At 37.2% G+C, this 19,899-nt stretch overlaps 1 protein-coding gene across 1 annotated transcript in view; it reads left to right on the forward strand.

The window, feature by feature from the left end:
- Positions 1–19,899, forward strand: part of LOC143259730 (uncharacterized) — an 801,439-nt gene that overhangs the window by 736,423 nt on the left and 45,117 nt on the right. The window contains exons 6-7 of the mRNA XM_076523132.1: positions 9,120–9,329; positions 10,854–11,114. Of these exons, the coding sequence (XP_076379247.1) occupies positions 9,120–9,329; positions 10,854–11,114 (471 nt within the window). The remainder of the gene's footprint in view (positions 1–9,119; positions 9,330–10,853; positions 11,115–19,899) is intronic.

Consider the following 19,899-nt stretch of genomic DNA (forward strand, 5'->3'; position numbering starts at 1 on the left):
AAAATTGAGAAGAATTTACTGTATATCTTTACAGTATGTAGATTTTGTAGTGAATAATTGAGATTAATATTTACATCTCTATTGTTCTCTGGTGATTACAATACCAAAGACTCTTTCCAACAGGATTGTTACTTAGATCAACGAAGTAGGACTTCTCAAACAGTTGTAGAATGCATTTCGTCATTATTTTCTTGAATCTCCGTGGCTTCTTCAGGAGGAGAGTCGTCGTTAGACTTTTTAAAAGTACGAAGAAAGTTCTGCATTCTGGTAGAACAGAAAGTTTCCGCGGAGAACCACGATGCTGTATTACCCTGCATTGTTTCAATGCTTTCGGATTTTTCAGTTGTGCTTTGGATTGTTGATCACCTTCTTTGCACAATCTTTTCACAATCTTCGATTTTCCACAATTCTTTACGAATCTTCGAAATTTATTTATCAGGAAATTGAAGAACGTAGGACGGCGCCCCAATCATTTATGCCACAGCATATACTTAAGCCGAGTCGTTATGGACACATAAAAACTGCAGTTAACAAAACAGAAAGTGCGATTCTTTTTCTCGAGCCAGGAAATACGAATAATTATTAGAGAATTTTCCTGATAGAATAATTAGAAATATGATGGAATTGCTCGATTTAGATTGAAAGGAAAGGAAAACTGTGAAGGAAAAAGCACAAAGGAATGGAGCATAATAAGAAGCCGAAACGAAACAACAGCGATGGCGGAAATATCCAGACGATTTCTAGAAGGAAAGTTTCCAGTCGTTTGCTTTATTGCCCCTTTAAAAGGGAAATCGTCGCCCCTCGATTATAGGTGTCCACTAATTAAGACGACTTCCTCGCCATTGTTTCCTTGCCGTTCTCCCTTTATAGGCAGAGTGTACCTTTTATTCTCGCGAAATTAGACGTTGAGTGTTCCGACGGGATAAAACGGGCACAATATACTTTTAGTATCTTTTGAATCGATAAATTTTACGGCCATCTCGTTTGTTCGCAGAGTCAAGCTACGGGCGTTGAAAGATGTCAAAACTTCGAGATTTTTTGCAGTCTACAAAACGCATTTTTTTAAATTTTCATTACAGGCTCAGAGGAAAAAGTTGGAAAAACGAGATCTAAAAATTTTTTTTGTCATTCCAAGTGGCAACACAATTAAAAATGAAGTATCCTAGTCATTTTGTAGTTATGTATGTCAAAGTTATTACGTTTTAACGCTTAACTACTATTGCCGATCTGTGAGACAGCTACTAATTACTTATTTATCTGTGATAATAATATAATTGTAAGGAAATTTGTAAAAAAAAGGAACGTACTTAATACACTTGCTTCTATTTAATCGAACTGCCCAAGTCGTATCGCCTTATTATTCACGTGCAAAGTAAGAACAATTGATTTTAATATTTTATTTGCCACTTTTATTATTTATCAATAAAAACGCAATAAACATTAGCGACCTGCGAAACTTTGTTTACCAGTTGTATGTATGTAGATCCTAATACTCTGTCAGAATAGATTTTCAATTATTTAGTATCGTCGTCCGTTATCGTTTTTGTTAGCTTTCCTCACGTAGAATTGCCTTTAATGCGAAATCACACGCCCCGGCGATACCGCAGAGTTTACCAACTCATTTCCGCTAACGGCTGATTTTAATTCCACAAAAATTCATTTCGCGGCATTCAGTCGCGCCGCTTTTCCATTCAGCGTCCCTCCCCAGGTCCTCCAAAGTTCTGTACTTTGAAGAACAATCGTTGCGTTCCGGCTTCTTCCTCTAATCGCTCTGTGCGACCGAGCTTTGCCGCAGCGCGCTCGGAACACACTCCGTTCTGCCAACGAAGGGTGGAAAGCACGGGGTTTAAAGTGAAAGAGAGTGGGGTGGGGGTGGCTCTTTCCGAAGCCGTTTCTCCGAACAATCGCGACGTGCGTTTAATCGCGAATCACCGGCAAAGGAAGGTGGAAAACAAATCCGCGAAACCGGGTCTCCGCGTTTTAACTAAACTTTTGTCGTCGCCGTAACAATTGCGGGCATTCAGCATTTCAAGCCAGCGCGCGGTTTCCCCGTGGAAAAAAAAGGGAGGGTCGCGTGTATCCCAGAGCCGTAGAGATGGTTCGCGAGGAGGGTGGCCAGAGCGAAGAAAACACGGAGTCCACTTGTTATAAAACATTCCGCCGTCACCGGGACGTCCGCGTTTCCGCGAGCTTAGCCGGCTGTTTTTCTTTACGACATCGATCCCGCCGACAAAACAGAGCTCCAGACGCTTCTGCTTCGCAGTTCTTCTTCGTGGTCGGCGAAGAGAATGTCGGTGAAAAACCATTTGACGAAATTGAAATTCATTCTTACGCGTTCTTTTTTTTTATTGTCCGCTAGGCCGGCTGTATATAGCGCTCGAGGTGGAAAATCTCTCTAGCGGCATCCCCAGAATAGTTCCAGTTAACAAGGAAATTGGTTGTGCAAAATTTGAACGCGATTAAATAACGAGGAAATCTTTAAATGTTGAGATAATTATTTCAAAATTGTTGTTTATTGTTTTCCGGATTGTTGATTATATCAAAAAACGTGTAGAACGAAAATTGTAGATGTTGATATGATCTGTTTTATGTTTTGTAAATCTTGGACATTTATTGTTGCAAATTCAGTCTGTATGTACGGTGAATATTTACGAAACGGTCTCCTTCCGTGGTTGGTCTCCTATTGTGCTCTGGGTCGATGTAGATTTTATATTAATTCGCGCGCGATTTAAGTGTTTTATTCAATTCACGTTTTCTCATTTTATGGCAAGAGTATCTACGCAATCTTTATATTGCGGCTGTGATTAAATCACGATTGTATCGCGTCACGCTTATACCAAACCGAAATTAGAAGTTCTCTAGTCTGCAATTCTGATGAATAAACTGCCCAGAATTTAGATTATATGCAAATAACCCGAGCACAACACGAAATTCCTAATAATTGCGGGGTATATAAAACTGAGATTTTTTTAATAACGACACCAAGGTTGGTGTGAATATCTCATAAAATTATTTTATTTCAAATATTGCACATTATATTATATATTGCATATTATTATATTGCACATTTTCTTTACCATAAAATTCTTTCAGCCTCAGAAACTATCTTCTGTAATAGATTCATTTTTGTTTCCCTTTTCCCAAGGAAACCATTGCGTTCACTTATTCGCCCGTTTCTCGGGAAGCTTTAAAAATTTCGTACTGTGAAACGACGCGATGTCGTGTCTTAAAGTTTGTGCTTCTTTTAGTGGAAACGCTGCGGCAGCTTCTTCGATTCCTTAACCGTGAAGCATGAAATCATATTCCAGATATACCACGTGGAACGTAGCTTGCCTGTAATTAACAATTATAACTTGATACCTCACGAGAAAAGTATACATTATATGTACCTTGAATGATGATATACTAAAATTATCATGAAATGGTTCTTCAAACTCTATACCATGCAAGAAACGCGATAAGGAACCCATATAAATAACGAGAGAATGTACTCAAATTATTCAGGAAGGTATTTGTTATCAGTAGATTGCGGACTTCGTGTATTTATGATAAAATTTGGTAGATATAAATTAACAGTAAACAGTATAGAAATCATTAAAAGAGGAGGGAAATTTCTATTTGGCTTCTGTTCCTTAAGATCAATGCAAACAACGTTTAATTGTCAATAAAAATGGTTACTTTGTAGTAAAATGAGGATTTATTAAAATAGATTATAAAGTCTCGTTTGATTATGTTCTCTTTCCTCTGTTAAGGAAATTTCTAAAATGTTCGCCCGAAACTTCCTATAATTGTAAGTAGACGCAATTCTATTAAACAATTTCGCAGTGACTATCCTGTTACAAAATAGTGACTCCATTATCAGGGAACACGGCTAATGGGAATAGGATTTTCTTAGAGAACTGAGGCCCCGTTCGCGTACACGGGCGCAAGCTGGTGGAAACTGCGGTCGCAGGGAAATTTCGAGGGAAACTGGACAAGTTTTTCATAAAGCTCAGCCCATAGGGGATGGACGTGTCCTCTGCCGGTGGCAAGTTTACGATGCAGGAATTCTATCTCGTCAATACTGTATTAGCCCGCGATAAGTTTAAGCCATTTGAATCCTCGGCGAGTTGTGCGGGCTTACCGGTCGGCGCAACTTTAATGGCTCGCAGATTTAACAAGGCAGAGGCACAAACTTTGCTGCGGGGACAACCCGAAAGCTCTGAGCATTCGACCGTAGACCCTCGAAACGAATTTCTAATTTCGTACACGTAGCAACTTGAAAGAGTTTCCGGCCCGTTGCTGGAACAGGGCGAAACATTCGCGTGAATTAACGAAGTCGACAATAGGTAGGTCGTTCATTCATGGTTTCGAGCATATTTCACCGATCCCCGGAATTTCCAGGTTGTCCTAACTTGTAGACACATTTTTCTCTCTGATGTACAGACGGATTTCGTGTCATTATTGCTGGAAAAGCTACTCCATTAGGCTTGGAACATGGAAACACGAATGATGTTCCACTTTATCTATTGTTTCCTGGAATTTTCCAGTGTAAAAATATTGACTACAGACGCTGTGAGTAATTAATAATTCGGTCTTGTTATGTAAAAATGTATCGGTAACACGGTGTAAGTGTTATTAAATCAGCAGTATAATTAAATTTAAGAAAGCGTTTTTCTGTGTAGGGTGGAACTGTGGAACAATGGTAATTATTCGTTAGCGTTATGACTAGACTGCGGATTTTTGGGGAGAGTAAAGATTTTCCGAGGAAATTTTAAGAAATCGGCATTAAATAAAAATAAATGGTGTAACAATATTATTAAAATGTTCCGACATTATTTCAATTCTAACGGTCGCAATAAACGTTCTGATTATTCTAGTTCGATTTTTGCTAAATGTATCACGATAGTTAAGTTTTAGTGTTTTTTACTTATCTACTGCGAATAATACACCGTGTAAATATCAGTTTTTCAACATGAAATTTAAATCGTTCCGCGTGAAATGTCGGCTTAACTCCGTTATCAAATTACCGCGCATTTTCGCTGCAGTTATACCGAGTATTATGGCATGTATTGATGACACATATTAATCATTTAAGAGTGCTGATGTAATAAATATGTTTACGAATAAGGTATTAACTTGACGGGCAATATTATTTCGACAAGATAGTCATTTGCGAAGGAATAACATTTGATAATTTCGTGGTAATTAGTCGCATTAATTGCATTTTTAATTGTTACGCTTAAATAAGGATATGAATATGTAAAGCTTTCGAATTGCTTTCACCAACGATTTGCATTTCAATCAATAATGTAACACTGCGACAGTTATCTCCAGGAATGTCTTTGTTTAAATTTTCTGGATTGAAGATTATTCTATTTTAGTGAAGGAGAAGAATAAATTTTATATTTAGCTCTTAATATAACGTATTCATTTTAAAATGCAATTAAAGTTTCGCATACGCAGTTTATAAAGCTTGGTATTTATTTTCATTTATTGGTGTATATTTATTATTTATGATAGGTTTCGCACTCGTAGTTCATTCTTTTTGCAAATTACATTCACCTTTTCTCAAATCATATTTATCTCATTTGTACTCACCTTTCGCAGATCAAACCTTTTGCGAATCAAATTCTTCTACTTTGTTTTCTTAAACTATTTTAATATAAATGAAATCCAATGAATAAATTTATTGTTCTGAAATGTATGTAATAATGAACTTAAAATGTGGTAATTTTATATATATATCCGTGTTCATACAAGAATTATGACAATCTGTACAAGTAGTAGTTGCATCAAAATGCTTAATAACATTCGCGAAAAAAATACTATTTTCATGGAATTGAATTTTTGAAATAATTTTATTTGGGTCACTGCTGAAGGTCGTAAAAATAATAATGGATCTTGTGGAGGCTTGCATTATTCAAAGCTACCTATAGTTCGTGAGATTTTTTCTATTCAATGTGTACAGTAATCCCAGTAATTTTCTTTATCCATATTTGAAGTTATATTAATATTATTTCACTCTGGAGACACCCACAAAATGGATTCGATTGACAAAAAACGTATTGATTTGCAAAAGCTGAATATAAAAGAATGTATTTGGAAAAGTTGAATATGGCATATAGAATGATGAATTCGGAAAGCAAAATCTATGTATACGGCCTTTTTGGTCGTTTTATTGAGCATTGACCATTTCTACCACTTTTATAGTAATATGAAATACGCTTTGCATGAACGAACTTGTTCCCCATTTTTTTCGTATACATCCGCCAAAGGAAGTTTTAATTCAAATTTTGGGGGTTGTTGTAGAGGAAAAGCTTCAAACTCTGAATTCCTGGCAGATTTAGGCATGAAAAAATTTTCCCACGTTTTTAAAGTCGGTCCAATTTCGCTTTTAAATTAAGTACAGGTTTTTTCAGTACAGGTCTTACGATTTGTTTTAAATATCAACCCAAATTTTCGGAAATCAGAAACATAGAGAGAGAGAGAGAGAGAGAGAGAGAGTGAGAGAGAGAGAGAGAGAGAGAGAGAGAGAGAAAGAGAGTATTCAAATATTTTGTAGAACTACTAGATATCTGACGGTACAATTCTACTAGGTTTATAGGAACGGAAATAAACATAAAGTGTCAACAAAAATATTGCTTAATAAAGTATAGGTGCCATTAATATTTGTTATTGGAGCAGTATTCCAGCACTTTCAAAATTTATATGTTTCGTACATGTGTAAAAATCTGCAATTTAGCAATAATAGCTATCCACCCATTTCCATTACTTCAGATTTACAACATAGAAGTGGAGTGAATGGCTATTATGGTTTCAGCTATATTCTATTGAAAAACAAACAAGTGTAAACTACACGTTTTAACAAACGTTCCAGTTTTGAAAACAGAACTGATTTATGTATTTTGAACACGAAATCCGAATACTATTTTGCGGTTCTCGCGCTCGTACAGCATCTGAACGTGTCGACGGATCCGTGTTCTGTTTGCCGCGAGTAAATAGAAATTCGACTATTGTACACCATGAATCCACAGAATTCATCTTCCACGGTATTGGAATTTGGCAGGTATCCCGAAAGATTTCTGATCCTGCTGGCGGTCGCGTCGAGTGCCGGTTCTGCAACGTCATCTGCCTCTAATCGACTGATTCTGATTAATCCTTGACTTTTTTTATTTAACCACGACAGACGAAAACGAATCTCCGGAGATCGGATATCCTGGCTGGATTAAAACGTCGATTTATTTGCCAACGAATCGATCGGTTTGACTCCGTGCAGAACAAATCACTGAGTTTCACTTTGATTTCTCAAACTTATCCAGATATCCGATTTAATACGATTCATTTTGCAAACTTCGTTTCGTGTGCAATACAGTATACTTCGTTAAATCCCTACCTTGCTTCGAAAAGACTGAATCGTCTAGCATCTGTGTTGTTACTGCGCACAGTGGTCTGAGGAAGCCAAAAACGGCTAAAACCCTAGGAAACCTCTATTTTGGAGAAAATCTCGACAAAAAGTGTCTTTGTAACCGTTGTGGATCACGAAGAATAATAAATAAATGATAAATTAATAATAAATAATAAATTTGACACGTATTAAATTAAAAATAAAATATAATTAAATCCAAATTAAAATTAATAAAAAGTAATAATTTCTTTCAATAAAAAATAACTATCTAATTTAAAAAATAATAATTTCATGTAATTTAAAATTAAATAATTTAAGTCATTATCAAAATTTACAACAGAGTAGGGCTTCGACTTCTTTGTCAAAATGTAACTTGTTTTTTGTTTTTAGTTCTCAACAAAATTTATTCACATAGGGATCCGATGAAACTAAAAGGAAATTGAAAACATCTTCATTCGTGTTACAGTAATGTCTCCTTTACTGACGCTCAGATTGTCCACTAAATTGGATAATTTGGGAAGAGGAGATACGATTTTTCGAGCCTTGCGGCTCGTTTTTATAATTATGGACAATTTATAACTATAAAAATAAACCGCAAGGCTCGAATAATCGTATCTCCTCTTCCCATATTGTCCGTTTTTGTGATCAATCTGGGCGTCAATTGGAGAGACATCACTGTATTTCTCGAGATTTTGCGAACGTGATCTCTTCTGTATAGTCGGTGGTCTTTGTTTCTTGCTTCTTGAGTCTCCTCGGTGACGAAGTTGCTTACCGACATTTTATGAGATAACACCTAGGGTCGCAGGTCGACGTAGTTGAACCTTGCATTTATTGTTAACTTAGATACCTACAAACGTGTTTTTCACACTCGCACATTGGCGCACATTGGCGCAAGAAAGATATTGCCTTTCAAATTTCATTAACGATGCTCTTTCCCACATTTAATTGTATTACATGTGAAATTGCTCGACAAATTGAAAAATAAATATTTTTTGCGATTTTTTCTGACTCTTGGTACTCGAAATAAGCCAGAAAAAAATTATTGTTTACATCACTATCTTTACAAGCGCATACAGTTTCTTCAAACATATGCTTTAATTCATCCTGAAAACTCAGTACACTTAGCACGACCGAATTTAAAACATTCTATAACCAAGTAAATTTGGTTTTTGAACATTTTTACCCTTGAAAAGTTTTCATTGACTTTCCGTAGCGACAAATGCTAATCGTTGATTGATGTGCCCCTTGGCCACCAAATTCGTATAAAAGCCGAAGCACAAAAGATATGAAGTGACTATCTGTTTTCTTTTTTCATAAATTCTTTCTGTGTCTTTCTTCTCGTAACATTTGTTAAATTTTTGACAGTGGAACAAAGAAAAATACAGATTTGTATTGGAAAACGTACTCTTCACGATACACTAACGACGGATGATCGAAGTGCAACGATTTTCCAGAAAAAAATATGCCATGACAGATTTTTCTACCTCTCCAAATAATCGTATGACGCCTTAATGAAACCGACAGACATTTTTATAATTCACGCACGATCACGCCCTGGAAGATCGAGATCCGATTATTCGAGGATCGGTTCGAATAGTCGTTACGCAGTAACGGCATGTGCATGCACAATGCACATAAGCCGGCGTTCGTTGCAGCTCCTGCTGCCGAAAGCAGCGAGCCAAATCCCTTAAAACACTCTCTATCAATTAACCAATTTCGTGTTTCGTTTCAGGCTCTGGTGTACAGGGACGGCAACCTGGTCTCGGGCTCCCTGGAAGCCCTGGTGCAGCACATGGTGCCCACCGAGGAATATTATCCCGATCGGGCGTACCTTTTCGCCTTTTTGCTGAGCGCCAGGCTCTTCATCAAGCCGCACGAGCTCCTGGGCGAGGTCTGCGCCCTCTGCGAGCATCAGCAAAACCTGAATGGAGAGGGTGGCAAGGTGAGCCACGAATCCCGCGTCCCACAAAAGCTCACCGAGAGCCTTCCGGGCGTGCACTTTACGGCCACCGCGTGCATTATCGTTTCATCGTCTCGCAGGCTCGACCCCCTTTTGCATTCACCCCCTCGGAGAATCATCCCGGCACACGCTCGCCCTTGTTCCACGTTGTAATAACGAGCACGCGTATCCAGGCCAGAAAAGTCTCGCTCGCAAATGAATTTCCAGCTCGGCAACCCCTTCTCCTCCTGCTGCTCCTTTCTCACCCCACCAGTCCTTTCTCGATTTTTTTTTCAGTTTCGGCCCGCGCTACTTTGTCCATCCTTTTTCTGTTTCGTTTTTGTTTTCCGGTTGTTTTTCTCCCGTTTTATCGTCGAATGGAATCGGAAAGAACAACGCGTCGGTGCGTCTGTTACGTCGACACTAGCCGCCGAACGTGTCCCGTGTCTTTGGTTCCGTGGTGAATACCTTCAGCCTTTTTTGTTTCGTTTCGGTACAGTTTACCGCTTAAGCAGCGACGATTTGGTTTCAACCGAAAATACTTAGCACAATGCTACAGCTTTTGATGTCTGCGGTTTTGGGTATTGTTACTAGCTAGGTAGCTAGCTAGCTACTATCGCTATGTTCGGGTGACAGCGGGAAATAGCTGCGGTGTCTCTAGGGTAGCTTCGTGTCAAGCGCGTGACAGACCACTAGCAGAATATTAGTATGCTATATTTTATTTCTATGTCGTGCATACTAGTTTGTGCTTAGAAATTCCGAAAATATGGGTGACAAGTATGCATTGCTAGTGTACTTATCTTCCTGCTTAATACTGTGCAGTAGTATGCACGAGTCAATAATACACTTTTTACCGTCAACCTGAGTTTATTAAATACATACGTTTTAAGCAGTACAAGTTATGGTGTGAACTACTTGCTCTTACATCAGCTGCTTATCTATTCGCAGATCAAGTTTCACGACTATTAGATTCAATAAGATATTATATATATATACAAATACATTTAAAAAATACCGCAATTCCCGTAAATTCTCCATCACAAAATTCGACAAACGAGACGGATTATGTTTACTTCAGGCAACGATAACACGAGAACTAAGCAGTGAATCATGAAACGAAATTAAGAGATTCTTTGCTAAGTTATACTGCACCCAAAGCTGAAAATCGCATGTTTTTATGATACTGTATTCCCACGTAATTCAACAAGTTCGGTTACTTTTTTAACAGATCTTGTACAGCTGAAGTAATCATAAGAGTACACTGAAGATGACGATCTACATTTTTATTCAAACTCAAACGAAAAATTCTTATTATTTCCAACCATTCGCACTCGAAGTTATTTCAACTTAACTTATTGTAACTTCGTATTACTTTTGTATTGCATGCATATGAAATTGAGCTTGCATTAGAGGGTGGATCCCTTCGGTCCTCCGGTTCCTCCAGTCCGAACCGCGAAGTAAAACGAACGGCGATAATGAACTGATTAAAAACGTAGAAGAAGGAAGAGTTAAATTGATCTGCTTCAGGAACGTCTGCAGCGTTTCGTTCCACGACTGGTGCAGTTACTCGCCGAATGGACAGAAACATTTCCGTACGATTTCCGGGACGAAAGGGTGATGGGCCACGTCAGATCCATCACGCAGAAGGTCGCTGCGGTCGACGCTGCGGCCAGGCAGGAAGTTTCGGCGTTGCTGCAAAACTTGCTGCTCAAACTGACGGCCCTGGAGAGGTACGAGGAAGGTCTGGCCAGGCTTGCAACTGAGGCTGCGATAGAACAACTTACGCAGGTACGTAAATATTTTGTAAATATTTCACAGAATTGTCAACCTTATTCGATCGAACCCTTTGCAGTCGACAATCTCTCCTCCCTTCTATTCCAGAATGTGGTATCAGTGATAGCCTGTCACCTAATAGAATTCGATCGTATCTCCAGAATGTAACCTTGATTTTTTAATTATGACACTATCCACGCATATAATGTAGATGAGCAAAATAAATTAGTATTAATACAAAAGAGTCAATGTCGAGCTAGAGTCGACCATAGTGGGTTAAACCTCCTCTAACCTTTCTTTCACAACACCGCTCTTTGTATTCATTCATTGACGTTACAACCACATTGCAATTACGCTATCCTCCGCTGTGTATTGTCCAATTTGAAGAGGCATGCGCTACATCGTTATGGATGCGTACCTACAGTGGGGGACAATATACGTAATATCCTTTAAAAGGTTACAACTTTTTTAAGTCTGAATAACTTCAACTATTTGAAGATGTTAGAGTGATTAGTTTATTGTACATTAACTAAAATACCGTTTTACATTTTCCTATTACTTGGTATGACGAAAGGAATAAAAATCTCACGTTTTTTCAACGTTTTGATCTGAGCCTGTAACGAAAATTTCTTGAATGTAGCTCTCGGTAACTTACGTGCACACTGAATCTTTTATACTGCCGTTATAATAATATTGTCTATATTAGTTTTCTCTAACTCTTTGTATACAATTTCTACGCAAAATAAAAATTGTCTAAATTAATTAGAAGAAATACGAACAAAACAGAAATTGGCTTCTTCATTTAATAATTTTTGATAAGTTGGAGTCCATATTGTTAAATTCTTTTAATTTGTGCACTGTTTGACTTTTGTTATAATCTGAAAGCATCGTTATAGTTACCTCTAGGTTTCGCGAGACGTTCATTTTTTGTACTCGCACTTATTCTCTTTAATCCTAGGATTCTTTTGCTTCACAGGAGCATTATTGATTCGTTTGTGCACGCGATCCAATAGCTTAGTCAAATTTATCGAATTGCGGGGCGGTTATTCGGTTTACTGTAAATGCGCCAGACCTTCGCGAAGTTGCGGTATAATGAACCGATAATATTCTGTCTACGATATTCTCCCAACTCTGGTTCCGTTCATTTTGTGTACCAATTCCGGCCTTGTAACATCAGACCCTTGTTTCCCGGTTAAATGACTCGACCGTGTCCTCTGTACTTGTATCGATACGAACACACTTTCTGCCATTTGCATATGTATGAGTAAATGTTTGCATAAGGTGTTCCGCGACATGGAGTTGCCCTACCATAGAGAAGTTTGCATAAAATGAGTGGTCGATTGCTTCGAATAATATCAAATGATATTTTTAAACCATCCGCTGTAATTTTATCAATATTGTGTGGTATTATTTCCGTTATAATATTTAAGTAGATATCACGTAAAATCACTAAATGGATTTGTTTCCAAAATTGTAGAAACGCTAGGACGATTAATAATATCATTCAATACAGACGACAGCGAACCTCCAATGTTGATTTATTTCTATACAAATTGCGAGGAATAGAGCTTCGTTAGTTCATATTACTAATTCATCGAGTGTACAGTAAATTCTCCATAATTGACTCTCAAATTGTGCATAACAATGGGTAATTTGGAAAGAGGAGATACAATTATTCGAGCCTCGCGACTCGTTTTTATAGTTGTTGACAATCGGTAACTATAAAAACGAGTCGTGAGGCTCGAATAATTGTATCTCCTCTTTCCAAATTACCCATTGTCATGCACAATTTGAGAGTCAATTAGAAAAAATTTACTGCATTAGGCTATGAACCATGTTATTGCGTTTGTGATCACAATCTAAATTAAATATAATGGAAATAGTATGTTTGATTAGAAAATATTTTGTATATCCTTTTTAACTGGAGTTTTCTTGATATTGCCATTCACTAAGCTTATGAAGAAATAAAAAGGTATTAGGGGATTCTAGATCGAAAACGAACTAGTTTAGGAGTTATTAATTTTGTCCCTATAGGATCAAACACTGTGTGTCTTGATGACAATTTTGATTAATATTTTCAATACAAACAAACTCGAACTAATAAAAGCGATTTCAACGTAAGGTTTAATGTGCCCAGAAGTAGTGTACAAAAGATTAGGGAGGTATTTTCTACTGCAATTTTTAAACGTCTCTTTAAAGTTATTATATATTATATATTATTATATATATAAAAATAATAATAATAATAATAATAATAATCTATAATAATAATATATATATATATATATATATATATATATATATCTCATGAATTAAACTGAAAATTTTAATTTCAACTACAAATTGGTATACTCGGCAAAACTGTGGGCAGTTTTGCAAACTATATTTCACTGTTAACACTTCGACCGTCATTTTCTCAGATTTGAAAATTAATTGACACGCTAATCTATTATATCATCAAAATTTTATTAGGATCCAAAAGACGTAAAGGATGATGAAAAAGTAATTGATGTCAATGTGTTAATATTTCGCAACACAAGACTCTTCAGATCTTACACTTCGACTTTTTAACGTTGGCCCTGTGAATCGAACACTGCGAAACATCTGCAAATTCTTCGATCTCGTCTACTAACAATGACTGCGAGAACTCGTGGTTAGGGAGAACATTCGCGACGTATTCACGCAGCATCCAGCCACGCATGATCCTGTTTATACACGTTGTGTCTCGTATGGGACGTCGACGAAGTACACGGTCGCACACGGATTCACGAATTCGGACGCGTTCACTTTGTGCAGTTAAGCTAACAGGGTTACGTAGTTTCGTGGCGCGGGAGACAGTAACTATTCGGTTTAATTTGATTACCCTGCGCCTATCTGCCGCCGCGTGTAACACCTACTAATAGCTAATTTGCAACTGCATTAGTTGGTTAAATATGCCGGCGCAACGGGCGCGGCTAATCAGGACGGAATTGCGTGACGGTGGTCTGCTACAAGCTCCGTCGATGATCGTGTGGCCGGAGGAATTGCCACATGTATCCCGATTGTTTCGTTCGAATAGCTCCGAGCGGGAACTGGCTTTCGGTAACCGGACCTATCCGTTTTCGACGCCGTTCAATCGAACAGGTAGCGAACGTCTTTATTCTGCTCGGACAGCGCCGTATCTCCAATCAATTATGACGAAGCTACACGAGCCGGAAACGATAGCGCTACCATAAAGCACACGCGCTGGACAGAACACGGTGAACTCGTAAACTCGGTCCCCTGAGGCTCAAGACCTATTCGAACTGAGGCTAATGGACACTGGGTTTCGGTAACGGGGCAATTCTGGTCTGCAGTGTCGCTTCTTAGGTCTCTGGAATTTTGTTCAACGGTGCGGAAAACTGAATCACTGATAATTAGTCTTTCAATGACTAACAATGGGGAATGGTAAATTGACGAATATAGTTTGCGAACGAAACTTTTGTTAAATATTATGCAATAATGATCCTACCGTGGCTGTCAAAATGACCGGTTTCACATTTTCCATGTAAAAATTGTTGAAATTATAGAGACGTTTTCGTAGAAAATAATTCGATCAATTTCTTACGTCGAGCGTACATTATAATCAAAATAAAGTTCAAATAAAGTTTAAGTTAATTCTGTCTTGTTATTCTTGTAAAGCATCTTGCGCCAGTCACTTTCAGCATTCGGCAGGGTTAGTGTTAGCCGACTAAATACTGATTAATCTTCATTGGAAACAATTTTTTGTCAGATTGTCGAAAGTGCTTGAAAAATCGTGGCGACAGTTATGTGCCATACCCTGTACAAAATTCCGAAAAATAAGTTCTGCAAAAACTAAGTTATAATTACAACGCGATATTAAACGGCTCGTTCTTATGGTGGAAGAGCTCTTGAACTTTGCCAATTTTTCGTCGGAGACTTATTAGATGTCAGTGGCAAGAAAGATTGTTTTTTAACCACGGAAGATCTTTTATCTTCCGGATGACACAGCACTAAACGGATATTTCACCCGAGATGAATGAATAATAGCGACGTTCTTTATGATCAAAGGAAGATTAATTTACTACGGTGTAATAAATAACTTCCTGCTCGAAGCTAGACCGAAACGGCTTGGTTGCCAATCACAGGACCCGGAAAATTATTGAAGGCAGGTCTTCTGTGAATGAATATTAAAGCCTTTTAGTCCTGTATCTAAATAGATTATTTCACGTCATAGCATATTTCAGGTCGTGCTCCAACGATTTTCGTTCTATTTGTTTATAATGTCGAAATTATATTATTCATAATCACAATCTCGGTACTATCCGAGTGTCGAAAGATTCACAGGTCTGAAACGAGATGATAGAAACATTCTGGAATGGAATGGAATCCGCCATCTTGATTCAGTGGAAATTTTTAAGACGAATATAATACGATTACTTTGCTGCTCGTTTATTTCGTATTCATGGAAAAATTAATATGAACACAATTTCCTCGGTCTCGAATGATAGAGAAGGTAGACCGCTATATGCGTTCAACATAGACTACCGTAAAGCGTACTTCAATTTACCTTAAGAAACGCGTCACATCATTTATTCATATGCAATTATAAAGTTCATTCAGCGTCTTTCATTCCAGGATAAAGATGCTCCGTTAGGTTGGTCACAATAAATGTAAATTAATCATTGGTTTTAACCGTGGTTTTATTATAGTTTCACGTGAAATCGATATTTATATTATTTTATTTCATTGTCTGTAAAATATTCTATCGCATCATTGACACCATTGATCGATACCATTTTCATAGATCATTCGATAAAGACTATAAGTGAACAAATTATATCGGCACTTCAAAGATTCTTTACAGCCGGACAAGTAAAAATGTTGTTAATATTTATTAATGATAACGGTTTCTTGTGTTTCGAAGATTTGCAATTGGCAGAAATGCATAAATTATTAACTGCTCGATTGCAGTTGTCTATTTTTCGCTCCGACATTGTTCTTGTTAATTCTATCGTTTACTTATCTCGTGCATTGATATCTCAAACATTATCTCAAACATTGATACGTTTACACACTGGGTCGAATAGCTTTGCGATATTTATCGAACTGTGTAACGGTTATTCGATTTTCGTGTAAACATGTCCTTGTTTATGAAGTTGCTGTACAACGAATCGATAGCATCTAGATTAAATTTTCACAAAAAATGACACATTTTATACTAAATTCTTAAGCTAAATGCTGAAATTCCACTTCTTCTTCATCGTTTAAATATTTTCAACGTGATGTTCTTGTTGCGGTGTAATATTGTGAAAATTAACATTTTGAAACATGCTCTACTAATGCTGGTTGCCAATCTAAAAACCATGGGGATTATATGAAATCATAGTACTTTATGTAATGAAATAAAATTTGAAGATGTATGATACCGATTTTGTCCTCAAAATTAATAATTTTATAGGTCCAACTCAATCCTTCTGTAGATCATATTCACGTTGTTACAAATAAAATTAACTGTTTGCAAATGAAATTCGCCCCTTTGCAAATTCAATTCGCTTATTTGTAATTATTTATAATTACATTTACAATAGATTGAATAATTCAATAACATTTTATTATATTCCTTCAATCTATTTCAATCTATTTACTTGCAAATTGGAAACAAGTTTGATAAACTAATGTGTCCACTTACCTCATGCGTCCACTTCATCTCATCGGTCTTGATTCCTACATCGATAATTAGTAGATTATGTATGACATCTTCATTACGAGTTTGACTTGCTGTTATTTATCGAAAACAATCGGTAACAATTGACTCAGCCTGTATTATAGCAAGAATCTTGCGAAAAGATAGAAAACAATGGCAAATAAAGAGGAACCTGCATACGTCCTTGGCCAAGATTTACGAATGGTATTGTATCGGAAGTTAAGGAAGTATGCGGCTCGAAAAGAAACAATAAAAATTTGGGGCAAGGGAAAAAGGGAGGTGAGATAAGGTAACGGGCAGGTTGAGCTCTTAGGAAGCTCCGGCTTATTAAAGTGAAAGTTCGCAGCGCTTTTTGAACTCGTTCCCGCTACGTGCGGCGCCGACAGCTACGCTCGAACTTTTTCAAGAAGCGAGACGTAACTCGCGAGACCAATAATACGCCCTTAATCTCTTTTCCTCCCTGCAATCGGCCGCGTTTCCATGCTTCTTCCCTTCTCTGTTGCCATCGTTCTCGCTGCCGTCAAGAAAGTTCCAAGAGCGCAGAAGAATCGTAGACGGAATTCGAGATCCTGTCCGGATAATCGCGACGTTATTAGCGATTCGACCCATTGGCTGGTGACCTTGATTTAGTTGCTTTGAATTAATTGCTTAGTGTTATCTTCAATCGATAAGTAAACCGTATAAATGTAAACATTAATTTCCGGAACAATTAAATATGTACAGTAATATGTCACAATTAAATATGTACAGTAATTTCTTCCAGAAATACATAATTTCGGGTTGCTGTGAATTTCCCTGCGCTAGTCCTACGCCTATGTAATTTATTGCTATGTCGATGCTAAGGATCGACGGAGTCGGTCGAGCGTGTGATGCGGCACGCGACGCGAATTCCCGGAAGTCATCACAAAATGACCTGTTTTGGTGTGAGTCAGGTAAGAAAAACCGCGAAGCTAGAAAGTACGTGGTAAGCACTAGGTTCATAACCGTCGAATCGTGTCATATGGCCTCCGAATTGCCTTCGAATCGTGTCATATGGCCTTCGAATTGCCTTCGAATCGTGACATGTGCCCTCCGAATTGCTTTCGAATCGTGGCAAAAAATTAGAAATAAAAAAGCATTACTAGCATTACTATGTATTCATATTAATATACACCGGCATGATGGCCGCTGCCTTTTTTGCCAACTGTCCCGAGTTTCTATAAAAACGAGCCGCGAGACTCGCAGTATCGCGACTTAGTATTCTCGAATCTGCCAATTTCAATTCCGACCTCCGAACATTTCTGGAAGAAATTACTGTACCTTGCAAACTGATTACTAGAAAATCAACTCATTTGTTCAATATGCATACATCGTTATTAATTAATAATTAAAAGTCACGATACGTTTATATATATATATATAAGTATTATTTTCACTTAAAGTCATTAAATAGAGACACTTAATTAAAGGCCACTTGCGACCGGACGACGTCTTGCATAAATTTTACATAAATTTGTTACGCAAGCTTGTTACATTATAGATCGTATACTATACAACACTAGTGAGCAAGTAATGCTCTATGGATTACAATTTCCAGGAGTTTGTCTAAGGCATTATCTGATTTTAGGTAGACGGTATTGCTAATTATTGACTTATTCGAAGACAGAATATATAAAGAGGGAGAAAGAGAGAAAAAGAAAGTCGCGCTAAGAAGGAAAGTTAGTATCGAACAGTATCAGCAGAAGGAGAGTGAATTTACAAAATATTAATGAACGAACTTTAATAAGTATTCAGTTCCTTATCTTTCATGCGAATAAGGTTGAGACGGAAACTAACATGAACTCCTGTTTAAGCAATGCAATTTAAATATGTAAATTTCTTATTCTTCCGAAGGATAGAAGAAAGATCTTGATAATTTCATTGCTACCTTCTTACTCTGAAAATTTCGAAGTCTCTGAAATTTTTTAGTTCAGTAACGAGATGCTAAATACAATATAATAACATGAACTTTCGATAACATTTCCAGTATTATACCCTACGTTATAAATTATGTTTTCGAATGAAAATTTTGAATGACACGTTTTCTTATAATGAAGAGAGAACTGGAGATTTTAATTTACCTTCTTGAGCGAAAACAGTCTGTTAGTCAATGGAACGTATACTGAATCTTTTCCCCATGAAAAGAAAATTTCTAAGGTACATTTAGCCACTCAACCATCATCGGTTATTGCGTTTGAGAAGCTGCGCACTTCAAAAGCTAATTTCGCGATTGCTGTGGTACTGTAAAAAAATTAATTGAAATCTGAAACCTTCAGCGAAGAGAACTTTTTATGAATTTACCGAGAGATTGCCGGTTTAACCGTCGCGCGTCGGATATATTTTATACGTCAAACGATGGTAAAAAGCCGAGGAGAATGTTTCATTTTGGACGAAACTCGTTTATCTTATATTTTAATTTAATTCTGAATCCACAAAGCGGAGTGTACGTTTGAAACCAAACCCCGACAATTATAGTCGAATAAATATTTGAATCGCGAGAAGTGGTTTCCGATTACGAATTTCATATGATGATACAAAATTAGTTATCCGAGAGAAGTTAATCATTCCTTGTTCACGATCAGATTTGTTGCTTTAAAACGAATTTCAAACTTATTTTTACACGATTATATTTATAATTTCTTAAGCCAGTGTTATTTACGTTTTTTTTTATTTATATTTTGAATAAGTATTTTAAAAAAATACAAAATACTCCTCTAAAATCAATTACAATTTGATTCAATGATGTTTACCTAATTTCGTTTCTTAATAACCGATTGCTCGTACCAGATTTTAATACTTAGAATCATTCTATGATTGCCCTGTGTCCTTTTGTATACGGCGTTCATGTGCATGAGTTTTTTCTGGCATCGATCTACCGTGTAAATGGAGAACTGGGTCTATTTGAGCATACACCAACTGTGTTTCTACCGTAATTAGAAGTCTCCCTTGGCCGGGAATACAATTTTATGTGTACGGTGGTGATCGAAAACAAAAGATTTAGTCAACGAGATAAGTTACAATGGCCATATTTTATAGGACACGCGTGTTGGGAATAACTTGGAACCATTGAAACGACTGAAAACCCGTTTTCGCGCG

The sequence above is a fragment of the Megalopta genalis genome, chromosome 6 (genome assembly GCF_051020955.1).
Source record: "Megalopta genalis isolate 19385.01 chromosome 6, iyMegGena1_principal, whole genome shotgun sequence".
NCBI lineage: Eukaryota > Metazoa > Arthropoda > Insecta > Hymenoptera > Halictidae > Megalopta > Megalopta genalis.